Consider the following 27174-nt stretch of genomic DNA (forward strand, 5'->3'; position numbering starts at 1 on the left):
CAGGAGTGGAGGTGCAGATAACTCTGAGGGGTGCGAAGGCAGGGCTGGGGGTGTGAAGGTTTGAGTCACGGGTGAAGTGCTAAATACGGACACAGGATTTGTGGTGGAAACCGGGCTTTTGCTGTAGGGTCGCTCTTTTGGCCTTTCCAGGCTAGTGGTGAAGCTGCGACCTTCATCCCCATTGTGATTTCTGTGCCTGTGGCTAAAAACAGGAATTTCTTTGCCTCCAAAGGACAGATGTGAGCACAGCAGCCCTTCTAGGAGAGTTGAAGGTCAATGGTAAACACAGAGCCCATGTGCTTTTCTCTGGAGCAGTGAGGGGGCCTCCACTCCTTTGTTAGGTTGCATTTCTTTATTAGTGTTTTTTTCTTTCTTTCTTTCTTTCTTTTTTTTTTTTTCCGTCTTTTGTCTTTTGTCTTTTTAGGGCTGCACCCGCGGCATATGGAGGTTCCCAGGCTAAGGGTCTCATCAGAGCTACAGCTGCCAGCCTGCATCACAGCTCCCGGCAACGCCAGATCCTTAACCCACTGAACGGGGCCAGGGATCGAACCCGCAACTTCATGATTCCTAGTCGGATTTGTTTACGCTGCACCACTGTGGGAACTCCTGTGTTAGTGTTTCAGGCATCTATCGTGTGTCCCTCCGGTCAGGATGCTGAGGAGACAATAGGAGACAGGGGAGACACATGCGTCCCCATCTCTTGCAGCTTCCAGTCGTTTAGTCACTTATTTATTCACTCATTCAACACGTGTTTTTTATTCTTTTTTCTTTTCTTGAGAAAAAAACAGAAGTCATCCAAATGATTAAAGGGGTTGGAGTCAGGCAGACCTAGATGATTCCTGCTTCTGTCACTAGAAATCTGTGTGACCGTAAGAAAGTCACTCTGTCTCTCTGATGCTGGGTTTTATTATCTGTGGAGCAAAACTATCTGCCATGTAAGAGACCGAGGAGCAGGGCGACGGAGCACGCATGCGGCCTGACTCATCACCGTGGCCACTCAGTCCGCCGCAGCGACCCCGTCCTCACTCACCCTATGATTGGCATCTCCTCCTCCCTGTGTGCTGGCGTTTTTACACCTGGCTGTTTTCTGTTTGTATCGTTCAGCAGGTGTTAGCTGACATCGGCCAGGGGCCAGGCACAAGGAAAAAACAAGCAGTGGGGTAGAGCCCTCGCCTCTGGCAGTTCCCAGAACCACATGGAACTGGCAGGCAGATTCAGAGCAGGGACCTGTTAGAAGCAGGGGGAACCTTCCCAGAGTCACTGGTAGGAGGCTGCAGGCTCCCAGTGGGTGTCACCCTGAGACCTCAGCACCTCACCTCCGCCCAAGGGCCTGAGCCTGCTAATTAATGGATGATGTAATGGTAACCCTGCATCTTCAAGAGTTGGTGTCATTTTGGGAGTTCCCGTCGTGGTGCAGCGGAAACAAATCTGAGTAGGAACCATGAGGTTGCGAGTTCGATCCCTGGCCTCGCTCAATGTGTTAAGGATCTGGCGTTGCCATGAGTATTGGCAGCCCTAGCTCGGATTCGACCCCTAGCCTGGGAACCTCCATGTGCTGTGGGTGTGGCCCTAAAAAAGCAAAAAAAAACCCAAAAAAACAAAAAACAAAACAAAACAAAAAAAACAAAAAACAAAAGTCGGTGTCATTTTGCAATATCAGATCATCACCTTGTGTGCCTTAAACTTACATGTTATATGTCCGTAGCATCTCACAAATACTGGAGGTAAAAGCTGAGCTGGTGTCAGAGCATTATCAGGCAGCTCTGTTTTGGCATTGCAGAAAGTAGGAAGGGTGGGGTGTGTTGCATTTAAGGAAATGTCTACTGGAAAGGACGAAGATGAGACTGTGAGACTCCAGGAATACGCGTCACCCATTCAGAAGGTTGGCTCCTGTGAAACATCCAGCGCATGTGAATCAAGGGCCGCGTGAGACGGCGCTGCCTTCAGTTCTGGATATCGACCCAAGCAGGTCAGCCCCCACGGTTCCTGTGGGGATGGATGGAGGGAGCTGCCTCAAAGGCCATGCTGGCATTGACCTTTACAGGGCTCGTTCTTGGCTCCTCCAGTGAATAGGTGCTTACCTATCACTTTTCCCGTGCCTGGTGCTGCTGTAGGTGCTGGTAGGTGACAGTGAACCCAGGAGACAAGTCCCTGTCCTCTCATAGCTCTCATTCTAGTTGGGGAGACAGACAGTGAAGAGGATGAGAGGTACCAAGTGTGTTAGATGAACGCAGGGCAAATACTGAACAGAACACACGGAGCCAGGAAGGGATAAGATGTGCTGAGGCTCCAGGTGGGGGTGACGGGTGACATTTTGGATCAGGCAGCCAAGAAGCTCTCGGGCAGCCCTGGGACATTTGGGTGAAGACCTGGAGGAGTGGAAAGCTAGCTAGGGGGCATCTGGGGAGAGGGGGTGAGTATTTCAGGCAGAGCCAAGAGCAGATGCAGAGGCCTGCGGCAGGAGCTTCCCCAGGCTGGTGTGGCCAGAAGGAGGAAACGGGAGGGGCCGTGTGAGCAGATGAGGTCAGCAGGTTCATGGGCCACGTCGCAGGGAGCCCTGAGGGTCGGGGTGAGGACTCTGGGTGAGACATGGAGCCAAAAGTGAGTTTTGAGCTGAGGCGTGACCCGACCTGGCCTATTTGAATAGGATCGTTCTGGCTGCTGTGTTAACCATCAGTTCTGGGGCGCTGGGCAAGGGAGGGAGCAGGGAGACAGGCTCTGGGGTGTTAGGAGAAGACAGGAGCGACAGGAAGGCAGCTTGGATGAGAGTGGTGGTCGTGGGGCAGTGAGGAGTGGTTGGGTTCTGGACATGTTTTGAAGGTGGGGATGGTAGGATTTGCTGCCGGATTCCTTCATAGGGAGTGAGAGGGAACAGGCAAGGATGTTCCCAGAGTCTGGGTCTGAGGAGCCGAAGGGGTGGAATTGTATTAACTGGAATGGGGAAGACGGCCAGTACCTGACAATAGCATTTTAGGCTGCAGGGTTTAGCAGGAAGAGCAGCGGGATTGGGGTCAGAAGAATTGTTTGCTTGACTTGGGAAGGGGCGCAGCCCTGGCTCAGTTCCGACCTGTGAATGTGGGTGCCTGTTGGGCATCCAGGAGGAGGGGTCAGTGGGCAGTTGTTCATGTTGGTCGGGGGCGTTAGAGGGGATCCAGGCTGGAGATTTGATTTGGGATTCATCACCCTGTAGTTAATATTTAAAAGCATGGGAGTTCCCGTCGTGGCTCGGTGGTTAGCCAATCCAACTAGGAACCATAAGGTTGCGGGTTTGATCCCTGGCCTCGCTCAGTGGGTTAAGAATCTGGCGTTGCCATGAGCTGTGGTGCAGGTCAAAGACTCGGGGTTTGGATCCCGAGTTGCTGTGGCTGTGGTGTAGGCCGGTGGCAACAGCCCCGATTGGACCCCAGCCTGGGAACCTCCATATGCCGAGAGTGCAGCCCTAGAAAAGACAAAAAGACCAAAAAAAAAAAAAAAAGTATATATATATACACACACACACATGTATATATATATATATTTAAAAGCATGAATCTAGGTGAGATCACGTAGGAAGTGAGTGTGGATAAAAATAGAAGAGGCTCTGGAACTGATCCTGGGGGCAGCTCGACATATAAGGGCTGGGCTGGTGAAGAGGGATCAGCGGAGACAGAGGAGTGGCTGGAAGGTGGGCGCGCTTCCCCCCCCCCCCCCCCCCGCCTCCAGACAGGCCCAGAGCATAAGTGAGAGAGGGAGGAGGAGAGAGGGGAGCTCCTCAAAGGCTGCTGATAAGAGGATGAATTCAGTGAGGACCAGGAAAGGGCCTGTGCGGTCCAGGAGCCTGCAGGTCCTGGGAGGCCTTGAAAGAACAGCTCTGGGAGTTTCCATCATGGCTGAGTGGGAATGAACCCAGCAAGTACCCATGAGGATGTGGTTTCGATCCCTGACCTTGCTTAGTGGCTTAAGGATCCGGAGTTGCTCTGAGCTGTGGTGTAGGTCACAGACATAGCTCGGTTTCTACGTTGCTGCGGCTGTGGGGTAGGCCAGCAGCTGCAGCTCCAATTTGACCCCTAGCCTGGGAGCTTCCATATGCGGCAAGTTCAGCCCTAAAAAGCAAAACAACAACAACAACTCTGGTGGAATCTGGGAGGAAAACACCTCATTGGACCTAGGAAGCATTGCCAAGGAAGAGCCTGCCCGCAGCTATGAATCTATAATTATTTGCACTCAGATCGTTGCTAGGTGGGCAGATGGGTGGGGTTGGAGAACTAGGTCAGTGGTTAGACTCTGCCACAGGGTAAAAACGGCTCCTGAAATCATGGCTGGATGTGTGTTAATTCACTTGACACCCCATGCATCCACGCATTCATGGAGAGTGTATTTAAGCTCAGCTTGAGGCCAGTTAACCCTCATTCATGATGAGTGGCGTCTTTTAATGAAGTTTTATTCTAGAGGGAGTTAACCAAGTCATTACTTACACACTGTGATTAGAGATCGCCCCCCTCCACCCCACCCCCACCCCTTAACATTGTTTCCGGAGGCTAAAGTACCAGAGGAAATAAGCAGTAGCCTTTGGAGCAGGTGGAGGGGCCCTCAGGCAGTGTCATGGGGCCTGGACAGATGCGCTGCTGCCCATCCTGTGCGAGGAGACATGCACCCGAGCTGGGTAGCGGTCTGGGCTCCATCAGGGCCTTCAGCATCTCAGACTCTGGCACATTCATCGTCGTGCGGATGGGAAAACCCAGTCAAGCAGGGGCAGGACCAACGTCTGCCGTGCTCAGGACTTTTCACGATCTCTGTGACTTGGTGGAACGTGGTGGAACTTCAAGCCTTCGCATTTTTAGTGGGGTTGATGTAGAAGCTGGATCCGGAAAGAGCATTGTCTGACTGCCAGGCACCCGGCATCACAGGAACCCTTCCTTCAGCACTTGTCTTTGGGCCTCCAGTGCACTGAGAAGTTGTTTGCTTGCCTTGTCTTGGGCTGCACGCAGGGCTTAGTGGGAACGGTACCAGAAGAAGAGTTGGAAGAGTTGTTTTCACACCAGCCCATTGGTGGAGGTTTTGTCCCCTTGGGGACACTGTTTATTCTCCGTGTTGATCGAGGTCCTGTGTGTAGCAGGCCCCAAGCTAGGGCCGGATGTGCATGTGGATGCGGACGGATCAGGCACGGGCCCTGTCCTATGTTTGGGTTCACCATCTGGCCACAGGATGCTTGCGAGCACCAGAGGTGATGGGGTGGGTGTAAGCGCCAAGACATCTGGTGAGACCCAGAGGAAGAGATTTGCTTCTGAAACCTCCCCAGGTGGGCACCTTGGATTGGTCAGATCAGATGCGGTCACGGGGCTGGGTAGGAACAGAACACGAGAAAACTTGAGGGGAGGGGTGGAGGTCAGTGGTTTGCAAAGGTGACTGCTTTGGAGCTCTTCCTTCCAGTTCAGTCACAAGTAGTGTATCAGTTTCCTGCAGCTGTTGTAACAAATAGACCACAAACTGGGTAGCTTCAAACAAGAGGCATTGGATCTCTCACAGTTCTGGAGACCAGAAGTCTGAAATCAAGGTTGTAGGTCAGGGTCACCTGCCGTCTGGAGGTTCGGGGGAGCTCCTTGTTTTCCCAGCTTTGGGCGGCTGCAGCATTCCTTGGCTTGTGGCTGAGCTGCTCCAAGCTGTGGTCATGCTGCCTCCTCATCTTCTCTGTATTGTCCCCTCCTCTGCCTGTCAGATCTCCCATGTGTCTCTTATAAGGACGCTGGTCATTGCACGTGGGGCCTGCCCAGATCATCTAGGATGATCTTATCTCAAGATCCTTAAATGAGGAGTTCCCGTCGTGGCGCAGTGGTTAACGAATCCGATTAGGAACCATGAGGTCGTGGGTTCGGTCCCTGCCCTTGCTCAGTGGGTTAATGATCCGGCGTTGCTGCGAGCTGCGGTGTAGGTTGCAGACGCGGCTCGGATCCTGCGTTGCTGTGGCTTTGGCGTAGGCTGGTGGCTACAGCTCCGATTCGACCCCTAGCCTGGGAACCTCCATATGCCGTGGGAGCGGCCCAAGAAATAGCAAAAAGACAAAAAAAAAAAAAAAGATCCTTAAATGAACTACATCTGCAAAAGAGCCATTTTCCAAATGAGTTCATACTCACAGGTTCTGGGGATGAGGTCATGGGCCTGCCTTTGGGGGGGGCATTATTTACCCCACTATGGGGAAAAGAATCCCAAGTATTTAAGCACCTCAGGCTAAAAGCAAAACTCAAGGTATCAAAGACAGAGAGAGTAGGGCTCTGAAGAGGCCTGCTCACCACCACCCTCCTCATTCAGGCCTCATGGGTGCTTCTGGGCCATCGCTGTGGAACCCCTAGGTTCCACACTTTGAGAACCATTGCCTTAGCGCAAGGCCAGGGCTCCTAGGGAATTCCTTGGGCAGGGACTCCCTGGGTCTGGCTTCTCTCCCAGCATCCTGGCATGAGCAGTAAGCAATGACCACAGACAGCATGTACTTACTGAGAAATATCCTTTTAGTGCCCGACTTTAGATTTTATGTTGAAGTGTGACTCGGGTTAAATATAAAATTCATAGCATATCTTGAGCAACTATTTTGTAGTTATCTATATATAAATCTATTTTACAGCGACACAAATAGAATAGATTATGGAGTGTCAGCATGTAGATAGATTCCGAGTGCTTTTTCACTAATATACCTAATGATTCGTGCTGAGAATATCCAAGGGCTCCACTGTACATTTAAATGGATATAATTAAAATAATGAGCTCTATTTAAAAAAATGATATATGAAAGAAAATTTTTTTAAAGAAGTTAGAAGGAGCTGCGCCGCTAATTCAAAGTGATATAAGTACTTCTGCAATTCCATTGTTATTAGGGCACCTAATTAAATGCAAAGCAGCCGAGAAAAGCAACATCTGGGCTTTAAATCTTCAGTGTGAAGCCGGGAGAAGTCACCCTTGTCCTCCGCGCAGCAAGGGCTTAGGGGGTGTCACATTTTAAGAGCGTGGATGATCACGTGCTGTTGTGCCTGGGGGTGGGAGGGATGGGGTGGTGGCTCATGTACCTCCTGGCGTTAAGAGTCACCTGTACGGGGCAGATGGGGCATTCACAGAGGGGGTCTGACTCCATCTGGAGCAAGCAGGAAAGGCGTCCCAGAGGCCCAGGTGTCACTGTGGACCCGTGTCCTCATCCTGGCAGCTGCCTTCCATGGAGGTCCGCTCTGTGCAGCTCTCTGGCTCCCCTCCTGCCCTGTGCTGGCAAGGATCCTGGTCCCCCTTTAGCGACGAGGAACCTGAGACTCAGACAAGGGAGTCTCTGACGTGAGGTTGCGAGGTTTGCGTTCACCCAGCCTGTCAAACTCCAGCAGCTCGTCCCTCCCTTCGGGATGTCAGATGCTGATAAAGTCCTGAGGGCAGGAAGACGGGATGGCCAAGTCCTCCCAGGCCACGGGATGAGGGTGTTCTGGGCAGGGGGCTCTTCTGAGTCATCCCTGTCCTGTGACCTCAGCTGCAGGGAGCACCGACAGGTGGGCCACCTCTGCTCTGGTGGGCCGCTCTGTTGGTCCTGGGAAGCACATCTGCCCTGAGCTTGGGGCTTAGCCCCTTGTTCAGGGTCGGGAGCAGCCAGGGCCAAGCCACGGATTGTCCTCATCTGCCCGCTGGTCCAGCAGCCCCCCGGGACCTGTGTGTTCTTGGTCGGGCAGGGAGGGTCGGATGGGGTCCCCAGGTTCATCTCTGTGCCCCACAAGCCTCAGGGTGGGCAGGACTGGCCAATTGTAGCCCCACTGGGTCTTAGCTAGGAAATAGGGATTTCAGCAACTTCCATCACCAGTTTCCCTCCGCAGGTTCTTATCGGCAGACAGCATCATCTGGGTGTATGTTTTTGATCCTTACAAGGCCTTTTGAGGCTTGTGGTGCCCCCTGCCTCACTGGTGTAGAAATAGGCTCAGAGAGGGTCAGGACTCACTCAGGGTCCCCAGCTGGGAAGTGGCAGTGCTGGGATTTGAACCCTGTTGATTTACCTCCAAGCCCTGCACTGAAATCTACCCGTGGGAGACCCTTTCCTTGCCCCTCATATGGTTGGGCGGTGCCTATGGAACATCTCCACTGGGGCCACTGTTCTAGGTCCCCTGCAGACATTGCCTTGTGTCTGCATCATGGTGCTGTAGGGTAGGTACCATGTTTGTCCCCATTGTATGGGTGTGAAGACTGAGGCTTGGAGGGTGGGTCGGGGGGTGAAGTTACTTTTGCAACTTAAGAGAGGCTGTTCAGAGATTTGGCCCTGGGTTGATGCAGATTCAAAACCCAGTGCTCCTCTCATCTCAGTTCATTACATCCCCTTGCTTTCAGGCTGCCACACACAGCTTCTGCTCCCTCCTCCTGGCTTGCAGACAGCCTCCTCGCTGTGTTCTCAGATAGTAGGGAAAGAATGAGAGAGGTCTCTTTCCTTCCAAGGCCATGGTCCTATCAGAAAAGGGCCCCACTGTCGTGATCTTATTTAACCTGAATGACCTCCTGAAGACCCGATCTCCAGACACAGTCACACCGGGAGTATGAAGTAGGGGGTGGGGGACTCAGCAGTCCGTAGCCCCCTCCTCCTCAGCTGGGGCCTTCCTTCTCCCTCTCTCCTCGATGCCCCAACCTGGGAGAAAGCTGAGAGCTGGGAGAGACATGGTAAAATGTATGCACTTGTGATAGGTGGAGGTGGAAGCCCAGAGAGGGGGAGGGTCTTGTCTAGGGTCACACAGCAAAGCCCACTTCGGATCCACGATGACATCATGGGTCCTGCCTCTCAGCAGGGCACCCCCACTAAGCTCCAGCTGGTATGCTAGGCGGCCTGGCCTGAGCATGCCTGGGTCTCGGCCTTGAAGTTCATTCAGCTGCTTTCTGGAGTCCTAGATAGAGCTGGACACGGCCAGGGCGGCAACCCCAGGCCTGGAACATGACCTGCTTCCCAGTTTGTGCACACCTCAATGTTGCCACCTCAGGCAGGGTCATCGTGACAGTCCCCCTGCAGGAAGGATGAGGAGCCCTTAGGAGTCTCGTTGAAAAGAGAAAAGTTCATGAGTGTATGGCAGAGACCTGGCATCATGCCTTGACCTGCCACCAGTCTTGTGTGTGGCCCTGGGCAGGTCACAGCCCTGCTCTCAGCCTCAGAGTGCCCCCCCCTTGAAGAAGATTGAGTGACAAAAGCCCTTGTCCCCCTCAATAGTGAGCATATTGACTTGAGGTGGTTTCCTCCTATTTAAGAGCCACCGAGAGGCCAGAATGTCGGGGACCAAGTGTTGGCCGTTTGGCTGGTCTGTTCCCGTCTGTAAAGAGCTCCACAGTTCTTCTGCCAGCGAGCCGCACACTCTGCACACATGGAGCCACTGAAACGCCGCTGCTCAAGGTGCCCTGAGGACTCACAGCACCAGCCTCCACTGGGCGCTTGTTAGAAACGCAGAGTCTCAGGCCAGACCACAGGCTGCTGAACCACATCTGCGTTTCACCAGGGTTCTCAGCTGATTCATGGGCATGTGGATGCTGGAGAAGAGCGGCTTTCAACCCGCCAGAGCTTTCCTTGTAGCGCCAGTTAACAGGAGTTACTGGGTACATTTAGACCCCAGCTTCCTCATCTGCAAAAAGGGTGGAGATGGAGCCCTACTAGCCCAGTGATTCCCCCCGCCCCCCAGGGCCACACCTGCAGCATATGGAAGTTCCCAGGCTAGGGGTCGAATCGGAGCTGCTGCTGCCGGCCTACACCACAGCCGCAGCAGCAGGGGATCCGAGCCGAGTCTGCAGCCTGCACCGCAGCTCATAGCAGTGCCAGATCCTTACCCCACTGAGCAAGGCCGGGGCTCGAACCCACGTTCTTAGGGATACTAGCCTCGTTTGTTACTGCTGAGCTGCAATGGGACCACCCTAGCCCAATGATTTTCAAACTGCGTTCCTTGGAGCCCCAGGATTCCCTCAAGGACCTTTAGGGGCAGCCATGGCGGTGTGTGCTTTACGGGGAAGGACATGAGAGCGGGGTGTGTAGCTCAACATTTTGCAACCGCCTGGGCTGGCAGGTTCCCGGTCGGTCTGGGGTGGGTCTGGGGTCCACACTGAGCAGCCTCTCTTCTTTGCCAGGGAGCGCTTGAAGCGCAGCCAGAAGAGCGCCAAGGTGGAGGGGCCAGAGCCAGCGCCGGCCGAGGCCTCCCTGAGCGCCGAGCAGGGAACGATGACGGAGGTGAAGGTCAAGACGGAGCTGCCCGACGACTACATCCAGGAGGTGATCTGGCAGGGCGAGGCCAAGGAGGAGAAGAAGGCGGTCGGCAAGGACGGCCCCGGCGACGTGCCCGCTGAGATCTGCGTGGTGATCGGCGGCGTCCGCAACCAGCAGACCCTGGGTGAGCACCTGTCTGCGGGGTGGGGCCGGGGCCAGAGTCCTGCGGAGCAAGGCCTGGGATCCCAGCGCCTCCCCTGCTGAGCCCGCCTTTGGTGGCTCCCCTCTGCCCTCAGGGGAGAGCCTCGGCTCCTGAACTGGCCTTTGCCTGCTCGCTTCTTCTCTGGAGCTCTTCCCACTGGACAGGGCAAAACCCTGCCTGTCCTTTAAGACTCTGCTCAGGTCAGATGCCTGGGACTTTCTGCAGTTCAGTGAACCCCTCAGGCCGGGGGTCTCCCATACCTCAGAAGGTTCTAGCACAGCCCACATTACTCTGTGCATTACTTTCACCTCGGCTTCCCCTGGGGGCAGCTTCCAGCGCAGGTCCTGCTCAGGCTGGATGACCAGTCCGGATCGAGTAGGTGGCCATCTGACCCCTTCCCCTGCCTCTTCTGACCTGGGCCAGGTTCAGGGATGCTTAGTAGAAATGAGCTTCTTATAAACCATCTCTCCCCGCCTTTACAGCGTAAGCCAGGGGATACCCCTCAGGGGCTGCCTGTATTCCTGCCAGGTTTGCAAACGCAAATGCCCACAAGGCCCAACAGATCCGTTTATTTAGCATCATGGAGATGAGCCAGACAGGCAGGTGGCAGGGCCCAGGTCCAGCTGGAGAGCGCCCGCCTCATGTACGGTAACTAGGTGGGGAGACATGGCCAGATCTCTGGCCACAGCACATGCCAGAAACGAGCATTTTAATGTAAATTCTTTTGGCTTTAAATGTGGGTGACTAATTTGACTTTTAAAATCTGCCAAACGAAACATATCAGTGGGTCAGAGTCATTCCACCGGCCACCAGTTTGCAGCCCTGGTCTGTAAAAGAAAATCCATGTGCCTCAACCTGGCATGGAGGCCTTGCCTGGTCTGTTCACAGACGTCTGTTTCCATCCGTGCCCTCCTCCTTAGTTCTCTGCTCAGCGTGTTCTTAGAGACGCAGCCACCTCGCTCCTCCCTGCCTGTCCATCCTGCAGCCGCTCTGACCACCTCCTGCTGACTTCCAGGTTCCCATCCCATGTGTGCCAGACAGGGCCTGGCGAAGAGGCTCCCCTTTTCTGCTCCCCCCAAATTAGACTCAAGTCCTGTTGCTGCCTTTTGTCCCCAGCCACTGGGATTCAGCCCCCAGTCCCTTCCCCAGCGGTTCCTCTGCTGATTGTGGCCGCTGTCAACCCCTCCTGGGTCACCATGGTGTCCCAGTCACCACCAAGCTTCCGTGTCTCTCTGCCCTCTCCCCTGGCTACCGGGGGCCTTGGCAAAAACAAGACACTGACCATGTCACGCCCCTCTGTGTCTAAGGTCAAGGTTCTCCAGGACCTGAGACCTGTAGCCCCCTTTCGCTTTTATTTCTCTCTTTCTTATCTCTCTCTTCTTGGTCCTTTTATTCCAGTACAGTCTGCTCTTCAGAGCATTTCCTGCCCTTTGCTCATGCTGATTCCTCTCCCTGGAATGCCTTTGCCAAGACGCAGCCCAGCCTTCAAGGCCAGGTCCAGTGCCCCCTCTTCCCAGAAGCCTTCCTTGATTGTTTCTGGTCAGAACTGGTCTGTTTCTGCCCTACCCCTCAGTGGGCACGTCCCGTCATCCACTTGAGATTAGAAGGGACCTGTCTGCATCTGCCTCTGCTGCAAGATTGGCAGCTCCCGGAGATTAGAGCTCCAGGATCTGTCTCACCTGTGTCTCTGTGCCCCCTGCTCCCAGCCCACATAGCCAGGTACTGGCCTCTAGGAAGCAGTGTTGTCCTTGGTGCTGTAGCTGTCAAGATAGGGCTAGGTTATGCTACAGTAACAGAAGACCCTAAGAAGTAATGAGATCTTGGGAGCTCAGACCCACAAAAGTTTATTTATTTCTTAGTCCCACTGCATTTCCATTGTGGGTCTGTCGGGGGCTCTGCTCTGATCTGGACCCAGGCTAAAAGCAGTTGTTATCGGGTGTGCTGCCAGCCAAGTGACAGAGGGAAAGAGACCTCTGGAGAGACTGCTACATTGGCTGCAGTCCCTTCACAGTCATTGGTCAGATTCATCAGGTGGCCCCACCCATCCTCACTCAGGGAGGCCAGGAAATGCCATCCTCGCACGTGACAGACAGGGGATGAACCAGAAATATTTGCCAAAGAGCGCAAGTGACTTAGCCCTGCGTCTGACCTCCCTCCCAGCATTCACTCCCCGAGGCTAAGGATTGTGTTAGCCACTAGTGGAAGTCCTCGTTAACCGAGAGAGGACCTGCCCTTGCTCACCTTAGTCGGGGGTATATTTTAAGACTCACTGGACCTAGGAGCCATTTATGCCTTTCACCGGGAGATGCCCGGGGAAGGGTAGCTGAATCTGAATCTTGAGACGGGGCCAGCAGTCAGGATTCAGCGGGGAAAGCCTTGAGCAGCCATGCTAGGGAAATGCTGGAAGCGAAGTCCTGCCCGGGGCCAGCTGCCTGCACAGTGCAAGACCCCGGGCCTCATGCCAGCCGTGGATGCTGGTTTCCAGCTCAGCTGCTACTGAGCAGCAGGGTCCTTGGCCTTGCCGTGCCTTGGGGTCCTCTCCTGTGAACGGAGGTGTGCTCCCTGTCCTGGCCACCTTCCGGGTGTGGGAACCCAAAGGGACAGTGGAAGGACCTTGGCTCCTCCGATTGGACGTGAGTCGAGGCGCCCTGAGTCAGTGGCTGGTGTACCATGGGCGTGCTGCCTGACCTCTCTGTGCCTCAGAGAGGCACAACTGCCAGTTTGTGGTTGGTGAGAATTCAGTAGGCTAATGTGTTTTGTAAAATACTCAACATTGTGTTTAGTAAATGATTCGCTGCTATGAGCAGTAATACTAGTATAAAGTACCTGTTTGAGAGGAAAGAGTAATAATAGTTTCTGCCTTTTTCCCAAGTCTGAGAGCTAAGCCACTGTGATGGGGAGGAGAAAATGGGACGCAGGAGAATGTTGGCCCTGGATGTGGTTCAGAGACGTGGGTTCTAGTTGGTCTTTGGTTTTTTCACCTGAGCTCCTAAAGTACCACCCCCACCCCCCACCCCCAGAATCCAGGGACATTGAGGATGTTGTGAAATTTCTGAGTAACTTGCTTTTGGAAGAATCTTGTGGAAAAGGTTTAAACACCAGTTGGAAATGGAGCCGCTGTTTTGGAGCCAGCACCAAAGCAGGGCCAGGGTGCTCCCTGCTGGCCTCACATCCCTCAGGTCAGACTTCCCTCCCTGAGAGTGTGGTCTCTGCCAGGGGTCAGGCCTGGAGGAATCTGTCTTGGCCTTAGCACCAGGAAAGAAAGACAATTAAAAAAAAAAAATCAGAGTTCCCATCATGGCTCAGTGGAAACAAACCCAGCTAGTATCCATAAGGGTGTGGGTTCAATCCCTGGCCTTGCTCAGTGGGCTAAGGATCCAGCATTGCTGAGAGCCGTGGTATAGGTCACAGATGTGGCCCGGATCTGGCATTGCTGTGGCTGTGGTGTAGGCCGGTAGCTGCAGCTCCAATTAGACCCCTAGCTTGGGAACTTCGGTATGTCACAGGTGTGGCCCTAAAGAGACCAAACAAAGAAAAAAAAAAAAGTTAGAATTGAACCTTTCAAACTCATCTTATCTCAAAATGGCAAATAAATTTCATCTCACTGGCCAAGTCCAAGCAGTTGCTGCTGTTTGGGAGTTCTGTGTTGAAGGTTCTGCAGTATGGCATGATTGATTATTGATGTCTGCCATGGATGTGGCTGTGGGCAGTGTGGCTCCACATGCTATATATCTGACACCCCTGACCCCCTCTTTTTATAGAGGGGCAAATAAAGACCTAGGATGTGGAAGCAGTTTGCCAGTCCCCCTCACAGCACCCCCCTCTCACCTGCTTCTGGAAATAACTCAAGGAGGGAGAGCGTTCCCAGGGGTCTGACGGGGGTGCAGAATGCTGATTGGAGCCATCCCTCTGTAAGAGTTTGTGCCATACTGTGCTTCTGTGCGCCGGGGGCTGGGCATTGTGGAGTTAATGTGTTCCCAAGCCTCTTGGCAGGGGCATGCAGGGCTCTGGCTGGGCACTGTTGCTGAATAGAATAGCGTTCCTGTTCCGTCACCCAGTGCTGTGCCATGAGGGAACCTCCTGTTTGCCTTTTCTCTGAGCTCCACCCCCCGTTGTCCCCACCCCTGAGTCCTCACTGGCCCTTTAACAGCCATCAGACAAACAGTGTTCCCAGTGACACAAACATTATCCAAGGCACTTCCCTTTGGAGGGGCTTGGGTCATGGCCACATGGATGGCATTTGGCAGCTTCTCAGGCTGGGAGAGTTGGGAGGAGCCTCAGTGCCCAGGAGACTGGCTGCCAAGCTTGCAGCAGTTACTGCTGCTTTTCTGCTGCCCAGAAATTCTTTGTGCTAAAGAGGGTATCTCTTACTCTTAAAAGGACATCCCTGCCACTGGAGCCAGTGTGGGGCTTAGGGGCAAGATACCAAGCTTCCCTTTTTAGCAAGAAGAGCAGAGATAATACTGACCGTGACAGCTTTGTGGGATAAAACCAGAAGTGAAAGGCGTCCCTGACTGATCACTGCACACTGTCCCAATAGTACACCTCAGAATCCTTCTCAACACAGCACGCCAAGAATTCACTCGCGGTCAGCTAGAATTGAAAAATCTACAATGAAAACCTGCTCGTCGTCCTTGTCCTAGATGATGAAGACACGGCAAGCTGGGTTTGCAACAAAAAGGCACCCAGCCTGTGGAGCGTTGCCTGATTCTGGGAGATAGGGACGTTTCGGTCCCATCGTGGTGGCCAGAAAGTACCAGTACCCCGTGGGTGCTCGTCTCTGTGCCTCGACACCGTTGGTCCTTAAACCAAGGGAGGCTGCACGTGAGGGACCTGGGAGAACGACAGGTGCCTGGAGACCTGGTGGTCCCAGGCTTCCCCAGGGGGAGTACGGGTACCCTTAGAGGGAGCCAGTGACCCAGCTGGGCTCCTTTTCAGTTGAGGGGCATGGACCGACCAGGCGATTTCCAGAGAGTTAACTCTCAGTGTGCGGAGGAGCTCTGAAGAGCTAAGGGCTCTTTGGCCTGGGGATGGTGCAAGGGAGAGGGTGGAATCGAAGAGCATTTTGGTGGGAGGGGGTGGAGCAGACACATTCCAAATCCCCCAGCCAGGATGGGCACGTCACCAGGAGGTGATTGCAGCTCAGTCAAAGGGAGGACTCTGTGATCATGGGAACTGTTTGGTAACGGAATATAAGCCTGCGAGGGAGAGAGCTCCCATCCTGGAGGTGGGCGAGCAGAGAGGGTCCCTGGACGGGGTGCAGGAGGGAGAGTCAGCCACCCGCTGGGAGACTGGATCCTGCAGGGATGTTTCTGGGCACCGAGCTTTGAACACTCAGGCTCGTGGTGTTTTCACACACATAAAGCTGCGCAGGGAGGAGGGGCGGGGAAAGAGGAGCCCGGCCGTGGCACTGGAGCGAGCAGCGGAAGAGCAGACGGCCATTCAGACACAGCCACGTGGGTTTTGGTGTGTTGTAAACCCGGGCAGCGAAGGTGCCAGGTCGTGCTTCGTAGTGCCAGCTGATAGTTTCCTGTTTCAGTCGCTGTTGGCAGGGCCGTGTGCCTGAGCCTGCCAGAACCAACACTCAGCTCTTTGCTGCAGCCACTCAGAAAGGAGGGGTTCTGGCCTCTTCCCAGGCGCGTCTTGTCTCCGCTGCTGACTCTTCATCTGGTCCAAGGTGGGATGGGGTTCCCGGTGGGCAGGTCTCCATGGAAAGGGCCCCTGCCCTGAAGCTAAGAGACCCGGAGTCTGCCCTACTGTGGGGCCTTGGACAGGCCCCTTAACCTCTCTGAGCCATGCTGCCTTCACTGATCAGGTATAATAAAATCTGCCTGTCTTTCCAGGAGGGAGTGTTGAGGTCAGAGTGAAGTAATGAGGACAGAGGGTATGAAAGCATTTTGATTTTTCTGTTTTTTTTTTTTTCTTTTTAGGGCCACACCCACGGCATATCTAAGGTGCCAGGCCAGGGGTGGAATTGGAGCCACAGCTGCTGGCCACAGCCACAGCCACAGCAACGCGGGATCCAAGCTGTGTCTGCGACCTACACCACAGCTCACGGCAACACCAGATCCCTGACCCACTAATCGAGGCCAGGGATTGAACCCACATCCTCATGAATACTAGTCGGGTTCGTTGCTGCTGCGCCACAACAGGAACTCCGGTATGAAAGAATTTTAGGGGGGGAAACAAAAAAAACCGCAAAACAGGTGCCAATGGTATTAGCCAAAGCCCTGGACCTTGACACATGCAGGTTACCTCTGGAGCAATAGGAGCCTGAAAGGTCAATAGCTTCAAATTGTTTTCCATCAGTACCTCCTAGAAGAATTTTGAGAAACTGTATTCTCGTTCCCATTTTTGCGTTGACAACTAACATTTTTATCCAGAGTTTAAGGAGTTGCAAAGGACATCATTTCTGGAGTATTGTGTTTTTAAAATGTGGCGTTTTGGAAATAAAACCGCGAACCACTTTCTTAACTGTTTTCAGGGGCATCCAAACCCCACCTCTTTGGATACCCGCCATCATCCATTTAAAAAACATATGAACAAGCTCATCTTAACAGTCAGAAATTTTCCATCTTTCCTTTTTCTCCTTGAACTCATATTTCCAGTCCGCTTCCCTCACAGGGAATATATCCTCGTGTGATATATTTTTTATGCTTGAGAGTCTTTTATTGATCACTGTTTCACACTCATCGCCCAAAACAGGATGTACATAAATTGAAATAGAAATTTCTAAAAAAATTTGTTGGGATCATAAAGCGCTACATTTTAAAACATTTTTTCCCCCCGATCGAATTGTTATTAGCATGCAATTTGTCAAAAACAAATTTAGATAAATAGCAAGCATAAAAGCAAAAAATTACGGAAAGTGCACCTCTTCATGGAACGGATGGGGCTTTATTTCTTTTTCATTTGGCTCATGCTTCTGTGAATTAATATTTCCTATTGTTGAGCCAGACAAGATTCAGCACTAATTTCATTCCTTTTTTTTTTTTTTCTTTTTTTTCATTTTCTTAAGTGTAAGTGCTTAGAAAGCTTGATCACCTAACTAAGGAGCCAGGGCTGGATGGAGTCTTGTTTTGGCAGTGTCACTCAATTCTTTGAACTCCTTCCAAGTGGTATGCCAAAAATCTCACAGGGGTCTATCATCAGGCATTATTTTTAATGGTCTCTTCACTGACAACTCCATTAGATCCTTCTTGGGTTTTGTTGAAAGCGAAGACTTGGAAATCACCCGATGGACAAAAGGAATTGTTCCCAGTCGATGGGTCCACCTGCTTCCTAAACCCAGCAGAGCCTCTCTCTGCTTGGAGCCTCGAGATGGTCATCCGCCATGGAAGGCAGCCCACTGGGATAGGGTGGGTGAAAGAGCCACCGTGTTTGTCATGTGGGGAAGGAGGCGGGGGAGAGGAGAACCAGCCCAAGGGGACCTCCCTGCCCACCACGTTCTCTAGCCCCTTGGTTTTAGGAAGAAATGCATTGGGAAGTGATGATCGGGATTGAGTCTCTTAAAACTCCCTGTGCTCACATATCCCCAGCGGATTATTTGTACTCTACTTGGAAGGCCCTGGGCCTGAGGACATTCGGCCTCAGTCCAGACCCCAGAGAGCCTTGGGAAACCCACTTGTCCACGACTTACCTCTTCAGGCACCCCCCCACCCCCGCCGCCCTGCCCGGCCCCAAGCAGGTCATGGGTGCAGCCCCACTGTATCTTAGAACCAAGAGGGCAGGGTGCTCCTGAGCACGTGATCTGTGAGATGCTCTGAGCTAAATACGGGACTGCCTGGTGTAAGGAGACATCTCTGTGACCCTCCCACTCCCCACCTTGGCTTTTTCTTTCTCCTTCGCCTGCTCTGGATTTCCACCTTGTTGTATTTTGTGTCTCCTGCGGGTGTCAGAGCGGGTCAGGAGCTCGCTGGGTGCACGGGGTAGTTCCGGGTGCTGCCCACGCTCCTCCTCTGCCTCCGTCTTCCCACCTTTTCTTTCGGTGGTTTCAGGAACTCAACCCAACTGCTCTCACCCGGCCTCGCCTGGACTGTCCGGTGCTCTCGGGGAGGGAGCTTAAGCCAGGCCCTCTGCCAGGTGGTTACAGAGAAAGCCAGATAGATGCTCTGAATCCGTGCCTGTGGATTCTTACTGTGTCACTAGTGACAGCAGGAAGGGGGAGAGGAAAAGCCTTGCCGGTGTGTCCTGCCAGTGTCCCTGGCAGTTGCTAAGGGCTCTTAGGGCACCTTGGGAGTCCTTAGGTGGTACCAGACAGACATGGTAGAGGGTTCTGCTGTCCTGCAGTATTAGGGGGAGCCCAGTGACTGAAGGGGGGTGTCATGGCTCTCTTGGCATCCGGAGGTGACCCGGCATGGTGGCATGAGGATGGCTCTGGGTCCCTGAAAGCTAGCTTTGAGCCCAGTTCCTCGCTAGCCACTAGCAGAGTACCCCAGCCCTGGACCACCTGGCCCCTCGAACTTTCAAGTTCCTGGTTGAAGAGGGTGTGGTGTTGTCCTCAGCACACGAGGACTGCTGGGAGGATGGAGGGTGGAGACGAGACCTCGGTGTACTCAGTAGGTGGTGACCATCGGCTGGCACCATCTCTTCTTGGCGCCCTCTCAGAGACTGCGTGGTGGTCCCACATGTCGGCTCCGGAGCAGGACAGATCAGGAAACCCCAGGCCAGATGTTTTGCCCCTCATCTGAAAAATGGGGATAATAATTGCCTTTTTGCACCGGACTTGAGAGGGTGAACTGAGCTGACGTGTGAGAAGCCCCCTAGCTGGCTCAGTGATGTGGGTAAGTTCCCGCGCACCTGAGCAGTGGGGTCAGAGGCCAGCCCATGCGTAGATGCTGGAGAGGCGTAAATGAATGAGTTACAGGGCCTGCTAAGCAGGGAGAGATGAGGTGAAGGTCAGAAGGGAAATCAGGGCACATAGCCGAGTGAGAAGTGCACGGGGCAGTGGGTCAGGCAGCAGGGCTGGGCTGAGAGCCCCTGAGAAGGCTCTCCAGGGCTCCACCGCCCCAGCCTTGGGCACATGGTGGCCATGGGTCAGGGGGACACAAGGCCACAGCACATATGGGCACATCCTCCGTGGAAGGTCATTTTGCTGGAAGACGTCCGGGGAGAAATGTTTATAACCACACAATGGATACTTTCCTGTCACGTCCATATCATGAATCGGAACACGGGAAACACAAAACTTGAGCGGACTTTGGGCCTGCGGCTGCTGGCTTCTGCCACATCCCAGCCTCCCTCGCCTTTCTTGTGAACGTGTGGCTGCCCTTAGCAAGCACAGGCTCTTCAGTGACAAAGTAGCCAGCGGGATCTTGTCCTCTCTGTGTGCAGTCGGGGAAACCGAGGCGCTGAGAGCTCGGGTGACTTGCCCACCCTAGACTCGGAGCCCTCCTCCCCGGGCCCCTCCCCAGCCTCCCAGGCTGCCCCATCTTTAAGGGCTCTTTCTGATTTTTCACGTAATTCAGATGGAAAAGCGCCGGAAGGCAGCCCCCACGGCGGATCTGGGCGAAGCCGGTATTCAGGGACCTGGATTTTTGACCAAGCGTTGAGATATGCATCTGGTAGGTGACGGCTGAGGGGCAGGAGGACCTGATCGGGGCCAGCATGAGGGCGGGGGCACGGCTAGGTGCAGCCATCAGCTGCAGACCCCCAAGCGAGCAGGGCCTGCTAGCATCTGCAGGGACTCGGCGGGCCACCTCCTCCCCCCATCACTGCCACCCGTCAGCAGATCTGAGCCTGCCCGGGAGCCAGGCAGACGTGCCCCTGGAGGGGTCATAGAGCATGTGGGAATCTGGACGTTGGGAACATCGGGACCGTTTTCGGCAGCACTCACTGTGGGCTGCAGCTCTGAAACAAGCCGAGGGGGTAGGGGAGTTCGTGCCAGGTTTGTTGGGAGACCTGGGTTAACAGGCAGCTGGATTCCTTCGGCAGAACCTCTCCGAGCCCGGCGCAGCTCCCGTGCGCTGTGCCTCCCAGGCAGGCCGTGCCCCCACTTACTTGATCACGGGCCCCTCTCCCTGGGACGCATTCAGGAAGTTGGGTTGCAGAGGACTTTTTTGGGGGGAGATGCTGGCAGTAACCACACCTCTCCTTTATTGAGCATCTGCTATGTACTGGGTACTGTGCTGAGTGGCCACAGTAGGATTGCTCATACCCTCCTGCTCACTGAGATGGGTAATGGGTAATACTGTTTTACTGTGTCCTTTTTACGGAGAGGAAGCCTGAGGTGTGGGCAGACACGTGGTGAGCCAGGATTTGAACCCAGGTTTGCCGACGTCGCTGCCCTGCAGGGCTGCTGCTCTGTCGCACTCTCACACATCCCAGCCCCCACTTCTCCGCCCTTTCTGCAGACAGGGCACCTGAAGTCTTTGGTCTTAGGGTGAGTGGGGGCAGGCAGGGCCTTGAGCTCAGGTGTCCTTCCTGCTAATACACAGTGCTCCATCCCGACACTCGGGGAGTTGGGCATGGGGCCCACTCTGCCCTGGGCTCAGCCGAGGACCCGTGGCTGACGAACTGGGCCCCAGTGACTCTCCAAATGGGTTGACCCCTGTCAACAAGGCTGTGTGTACCCTGGCTATCTGTGGGTTGAGGGAGAAGCCAGTGGGATGGGCCTATTTCTAGACAGTGTCAACTGGGTGGGTGAGTCAGGGGCTTTGCAGCCTGCAGACTCTGTCCCCCAGCTTACACTGTCTGTTGGGGGAAAGACCTTAGGTCATGGAGGGCGGCTGGGGAGACTGAGGCCCAGGTCTTGTGGCAGCAAGGGGCAGAGCTGGGGCTTCCTTATCCAGAAGTAGAACAATTCTCAACAGCTTTTCCTTCATCACAAGCTACGGCCTCTCTCCTTTGGGGAGAGCCTCCCCTTTCCCTCTGTCTCCCCCCGTCTTTCCTTCTCCTGCCGGCTCAAGGCCCCTGACTGTGGCCCCTTGCTGCAGCCGGGTCAGGGTCCCGAATCATGCCATCAGGTCCTGCACGTGGCTGTCACAGCCACCATCACCCCCAATGGCCGCTGTCTGTTTCCCATCAGAAGGAGGACAGCCATCGCATCTTGCTCGTGGTTGGGGCCTCAGGGCTGGGCACATTGAAGATACTCATAAATCCTCCATCGGTTGAAGGGGAATTAGCAGAAACTGTTGAAGAGGGTGCAGGCACAGGGAGGGAGCCCGGGTCTTTATTACTCGGTGACAGATGCCTAGAACAGCAGGATGCTGTGAATTTCCCGAGCCCCCGCTGTGTGTCAATCACAGGGCTAAAGACAAGGAAATATACACCCTAACCTTTGCCTTCCATGCGTTTATATTTTCCCAGTGAGACAAGGGTAACACATATAAAACTGCTAAAAAATAGGCTACTAAATTCTGTGCTGGTTTGGATGACAGGGTTCCCTTGAATTTCCCACAGTAGCCAAGTGGCACTGCCACCTGTGCCCCCAGCTGACTCACGGGTCGTAGCTCATTCATCCTGACTTCAGTCCTGAGACTAAGAATCCTGCTGTACGGGTGAGGAAGCTGAGGCTCGGCCTGGAAAAGGAGTCTGCCTGGGATCAAACAGCCAGGGGGTGGCAGAGCCGAGCTCCCAGCCAGGCTCCAGGCCCAGTTCTCTCTGACCTAATCTGGTGTCTGGAGTTCACACCCAGTAGCCAGGCCTCAGCCCCCCCGCCCCGGGCAGGACCACAGGCAACAGGAGTTGGTGATGCCCCGACCCACGACTATCTGGGCTCGTGGTAGGAACACCGTTCCTGCTTTATTCAGTCTCGGCATTAGTGCTCTTCCATGATCCATATTTTTCAAATAAGGAAACTGAGGCGCCACCAGTAGATGGTTGAGCTGAGACTCCATCCCAGGGCTGTTGTCTGACTTTAAAACTGGGGTTCCTAAGCCTGTTGCTGGGCATCAGAATCCTCTGTGGACATTTTGGGAAAAGGCAGATGCTAGGCCCCCAGCGCCAGCCGTTCTGGTACACTTAGCCTGAAGCGGGGCCAGGGACTCTGCGTGTGTAAGCTCCCTGGCCATCCTTTTAGGAAAGATGGGGCCTGGACCAGGGGGTGGGTGGCCTGTGTGAGGGAGGGGCAGGGCCTCCAACTCCCTGGGCCTCTGCTAGGCTGGGTCTGATGGGCTCTCCTTGCCTTCCTGCTGTGGGCTTTTGCCCCCTACTCTGCATAGATGGCTCTGCCTTTGACCCGTCTGAAAAGCCCCCTGGGATCTCAGCCCATTTTAGTCTACCTGCCTCTGGGAGAAGGGCCTGCCCGAGAGCTGGGGTCAGGCTTTCATGCGTATCTGAACCAGGCGGCTGCTCAGCAGACGAGAGGGGGCCTCTCCTTGTCAGGCATATCACATCCGTAGTAGGGCCTCCTCCTGGCACGGGCCCTCGGACAGGTGTCTGGCCAATCTGAGCCTCGAGTCTCCAGAAAAGGTAGTGGGCACGTGGGGCCACTGCTATGAGGTGGATACTTTGAGCCCCATTTGACAGATGAGCAGACAGAGGCTTAGTGTGTCTAAGGAAATTACCAAGGTCTTGTGGCTGGTAAGTGGCAGAACAGGGACAGAGACACAGATGTGTCTGGCTCAAAGCCTGTCCTCCTAACCTCTGACCATCCTGGCAGGGAGGAGCAGTAGCTAGAAATAATTCGGTTGCGTCTAAGTGACAATTTCCTTACATGGATGCAGCTTATGTTTTATTCTGAAATTCTTTTACTTTCATCTCCTTTCTCCTCTCAAGGAATAACTATGCATTACCTAAGAAGTGACCCACTCTATCTTCGAGATTGGGAAGATGAGGGCCCAGAGATAAGGGAAGTGACTTGCCCAGTGTCACTCAGAGTTGAGATAAAAACCTGGAATAGGAGTTCCCTTCATGGCTCGGCGGGTTGAGAACCCAACTAGTCCCCATGAGGATTCAGGTTCGATCCCTGGTCTCCCTCAGGGGGTTAAGGATCCAGTGTTACCACAAGCTGCGGTGTAGGTCACAGGTGCAGCTCAGATCTGGCGTTGCTGTGGCTGTGGTGTAGGCTGGCACTAATCGGCTGCAGCACTGATTCGATCCCTAGCCCAGAACTTCCATATACTGCAGGTGCGGCCCTAAAAAGAAAAAAATAAAATAACCTGAAATAGACCTGGGCCTCCTTGCCTCCTGCTCAGCTCTGTCTTCGCTGGTCCTTGCTGCTTTTTTGCTGCCAGGGGACAAGACAGCCCATTGGCGCAGAGGTAGCCTTACCTGGAGTGTCATGGTGGGTCCCGGAGCCTTGTGGTTGCACACCTGGGATGCTGGCTGACCCGTCCCTTCCTTTCCTGTTTTCCAGGGTCCTATGAGTGTGGAATCTGTGGCAAGAAGTACAAGTATTACAACTGTTTCCAGACCCACGTACGGGCGCACCGAGGTGAGTAGCAGGTCCCCAGGGCAGAGCTGAGAGGTGTGTTTTTCCACCTGGGCCCCTTGAGGGGTGACCCCAGAGCCCCTTGAGCTCTTTCTGCAGTAGGAGTGGGAACCTGAGGGGGACAGGAGATGCCTCCTTAACTTGGGGGAGCCCCCAGGGTCGGGGGGGGCGTGCAGCAGGGCATGCCAGCCGACTTCTGCCGCCAGTGCTCCATCTACCCCGCACAGGCCCACTTGTCCCAAGATGCTTCAGTGCACTCTGTGTCACTGTGTCACCTTGTGTGCTGCTCATGACAGCCCAGGAGTGGGGCAGGGGCACTGTCTCCATTCTGGGCTTGAGGATGCTGTGGCTGAGGGGCCAGGAGGGGTGGCACTGTCCCTCCCTGAGCCTGACCCTGACGGTCATGGAGGAAGGGCACCGGGTCAGGGCCTGACGGACAGCAGGGGGCACGGGGAAGGCTTTCTCCTTGCCTCTTGAGTGAGAGGAGAGCATCCTGGGCATGCAGTGGTGGCTTCTCCTGGCCTCCGCCTGCCTGGCTTTTCCTCTCGGCAGCAGCCCTTGCAGCGATCCAGTCTGCTTACCTCCTTCTCCTTCTCTCCGTCACAGACACAGAAGCCACCTCAGGGGAGGGAGCCTCCCAAGGCAGTGAGTATTTCTCCCCGCTGGCGGGCTGAGGGGCCGAGGGGGCCAGGGGTGGGAGGTAGAGGGAGAGCCAGGCCAGGGGTGACTCTTTCAAGCGCCCACCCCACCCCAGGATGGCCCCAAGCACATGACTGTGGTCCAGGCTTCCGCAGTACCTCAGAAAAGCCTTTCCCAAAGTGTGTTCCGTGGCACAGCCATCCTGAGGAAGTTAATAAGCATTCTGTCAGGAAGGACTTCTCTGGCCAAAGAACCTGGATGTCTTGAGTTCTGCTAAGATGCACGTGTTTCTTGGAGTCCCCCGTTGTGGCACAGTGGTTAACGAATCTGACTACGAACCATGAGGTTGCGGGTTGGATCCCTGGCCTTGCTCAGTGGGTTGGGGATCCAGCGTTGCCGTGAGCTGTGGTGCAGGTCGAAGACGCAGCTTGGTCCTGAGTTGCTGTGGCTCTGGTGTAGGCCGGTGGCTGCAGCTCTGATTAGACCCCTAGCCTGGGAACCTCCATATGCTGCGGGAGCGGCCCTAGAAAAGGCAAAAAAAGAAAAACACACGTGTTTCTTGGCTGTAGGCTTCTCAGGGCCCTTCACTGGTAAATGTGCACATGCATTGCCAAGAGGGGCCCAGTGTGTACACCACTTCCTCTGTTCTTTGGATTCCCACTCAGGGGGACTGGGGCTCCATAGCTGATGTTGGGGAAACGCTACTTCAGAGATGTTAGCTCAGGAGCACCCCGGGCACTAATCCTGGGGTACAGTGTCCCAGAACTTGAGACACACAGGGTCTTGGCATCTGGGGACCGTTCTCCGCTTAGCTGCTCGTGGGCGCTGCCTGCCCTCCCTCCAGATCTAAACTGGTAGGCAGCCAGCCGAGTGGGTGTGGGCTGGGGTGGAACCTCTCTGCACACCCCAGACCTGAGCTCCGGAACCCTGAGCCTGACCCTGACCACTCCCAGCTGGGTCCCCAACAGGAGTGCGTGCACACGTCCACCCAAAAACGTGAATTAGGATGTTCTCAGCAGCAGCACTGTTTGTCACAGCTTCAAACCGGAAACCACCCGAGTGCCCAGCGCTAGTGGAATTGATAAGTCACGATGTGTTCCCACAAAGGACCACAGTACCGCAGTGAGAAGGAAAGGCGGCTCCACACAGCAGCGTGGGTTACCCACAGACAGAGGGTTCGCAGAGGAGCCCAGCCCTAAAGAGTTGCTTCTCCAGGATCTGTGTCAGCAAGTACAAGAAGAGGGGAAACTAACTCAGGCTGGGAGAACTCAGGGTCCCAGTTACCCTTGGGAAGGGGCTTCTGGGTTCTGTGATTTGAGCCGGACGCTGGGTTACACAGGTGTTTTCCGTTTCCCAAAATTTAATGAGCGGAGCATTTAAGATTCGTGTATTTTTCTGCATCAGTGGTCAGCTTATTTTTTATAAGGCACCAAAGAGTAAATATTTGAGACTTTGCAGGCCAGATGTCTCCATCACAACGGCTCAGCGTGGCCATGGAGCACGAGCACAGCCAGCAATGCTCTGGGAACGAAAGTCTTACAGAAACAGATGGTGGGCAGGCCGTAGTTTGTCAGCCTCTGTTCTGCACGGTTGGTGTATCACCCCAAAAGATTTCTTAATAAATAAACATGATTCCCCCCCCTTAAAATCCAAAACAGAGGAGTTGGAGGATGCGTTGGGGGCCGGGGCAGAGCCTTAGTTGCACTGGTCCTAACAGCATCTCTTCTCGGGTGCTTTGTCACCCACTTTCTCTATAGATTCTTACACCATGTGACAGGCCAGCAGGACTGAGGCTACGCACTACCTTTTCTGGAGGCTCGAGGCTCAGATTGGCCAGACACCTGTCCTAGGGCCCGCACCAGGAGGAGGCGAGGTCCCGTGCCTCGTCCCCGAGCCCCGCCCTGCCCGGCCTGGCCCCCGGCTCCTTCTCCCTCAATAGCTCCCTTCTCCTCCGCTCCCATCGCCTGCCTGTGGTCAGCCGCACAGTTAAAGCACTTCCCTATTTATCTTTCCTTCCTCGGCTATTCTGGGCCCCGGCCTCTCCAGCAGGCAGCCCCTCAATGATCCGTTATGCTCCGTCTGGCTTCCGTTGTTCCCGGAGGCTCCCTGGTGCTGGAGGACTTCGTGACTGGGGGTATTTTTAGTCCTTCCATCCCTTTTCCCTTCCGCCCTGCGGAATTCTCTCCCCGCGGCCAGGGTGCTCTGTTTGAGTCTCAGCCCCGCACCCCGGCCCTGACCCGGGCCAGCCACGCCTGCTCAGAAAGCCTGGTGTCCCCACACACCCGTCTCAGGACAAGAGCCTGGCCGCCGAGTCCCATGGAGAATGTCGAGTCCAGCCTTGTTATTTTGGCAGATAAGGATGCTGAGTCCCAGGGAGAAATCATACAGCTTGTTAGGGGTGGAAGGGAGCCTAGAAACCAAGCCTCATACCCGTCTAGTCTGGGGATCTTTTATTTGTCAGAAAAAAATAGTACAAACAGAGGCCTATACAGGCACCCATCTCTCAACTAAGAACATAAGAGATTGTCTCCACATCCAGCTCCCTTGCCACTGTCACACTGATTCCCTTTGCTTAGCAATAACACTAGGTAACGTTTACCACGTATTTATCGCATGTTGGGTATGATGCTCATTTATTCTTTATTACAATTCTGGGAGATGAAGGAACTGTGCTTCCTGTTTTACAGATGAGAAAATCGAGGTGCAGAGGGCTTAGGGTGCACACATGTCCAACATTCATGGCACCTGTAAGTGGTAGGGTTGCATTTGACCTTGTGCAGCCTGACTCCAGAGCCTGCCTCC

At 54.4% G+C, this 27174-nt stretch overlaps 1 protein-coding gene across 1 annotated transcript in view; it reads left to right on the plus strand.

The window, feature by feature from the left end:
* Nucleotides 1-27174, plus strand: part of ZNF618 (zinc finger protein 618) — a 201492-nt gene that overhangs the window by 113930 nt on the left and 60388 nt on the right. Inside the window, 4 exon segments of the mRNA XM_021067808.1 lie at nucleotides 10084-10343; nucleotides 19829-19924; nucleotides 23659-23736; nucleotides 24340-24378. Coding sequence (XP_020923467.1) covers nucleotides 10084-10343; nucleotides 19829-19924; nucleotides 23659-23736; nucleotides 24340-24378 — 473 coding nt within the window.

Source organism: Sus scrofa, chromosome 1 (assembly GCF_000003025.6).
Source record: "Sus scrofa isolate TJ Tabasco breed Duroc chromosome 1, Sscrofa11.1, whole genome shotgun sequence".
NCBI classification, from domain to species: Eukaryota; Metazoa; Chordata; class Mammalia; order Artiodactyla; family Suidae; genus Sus; species Sus scrofa.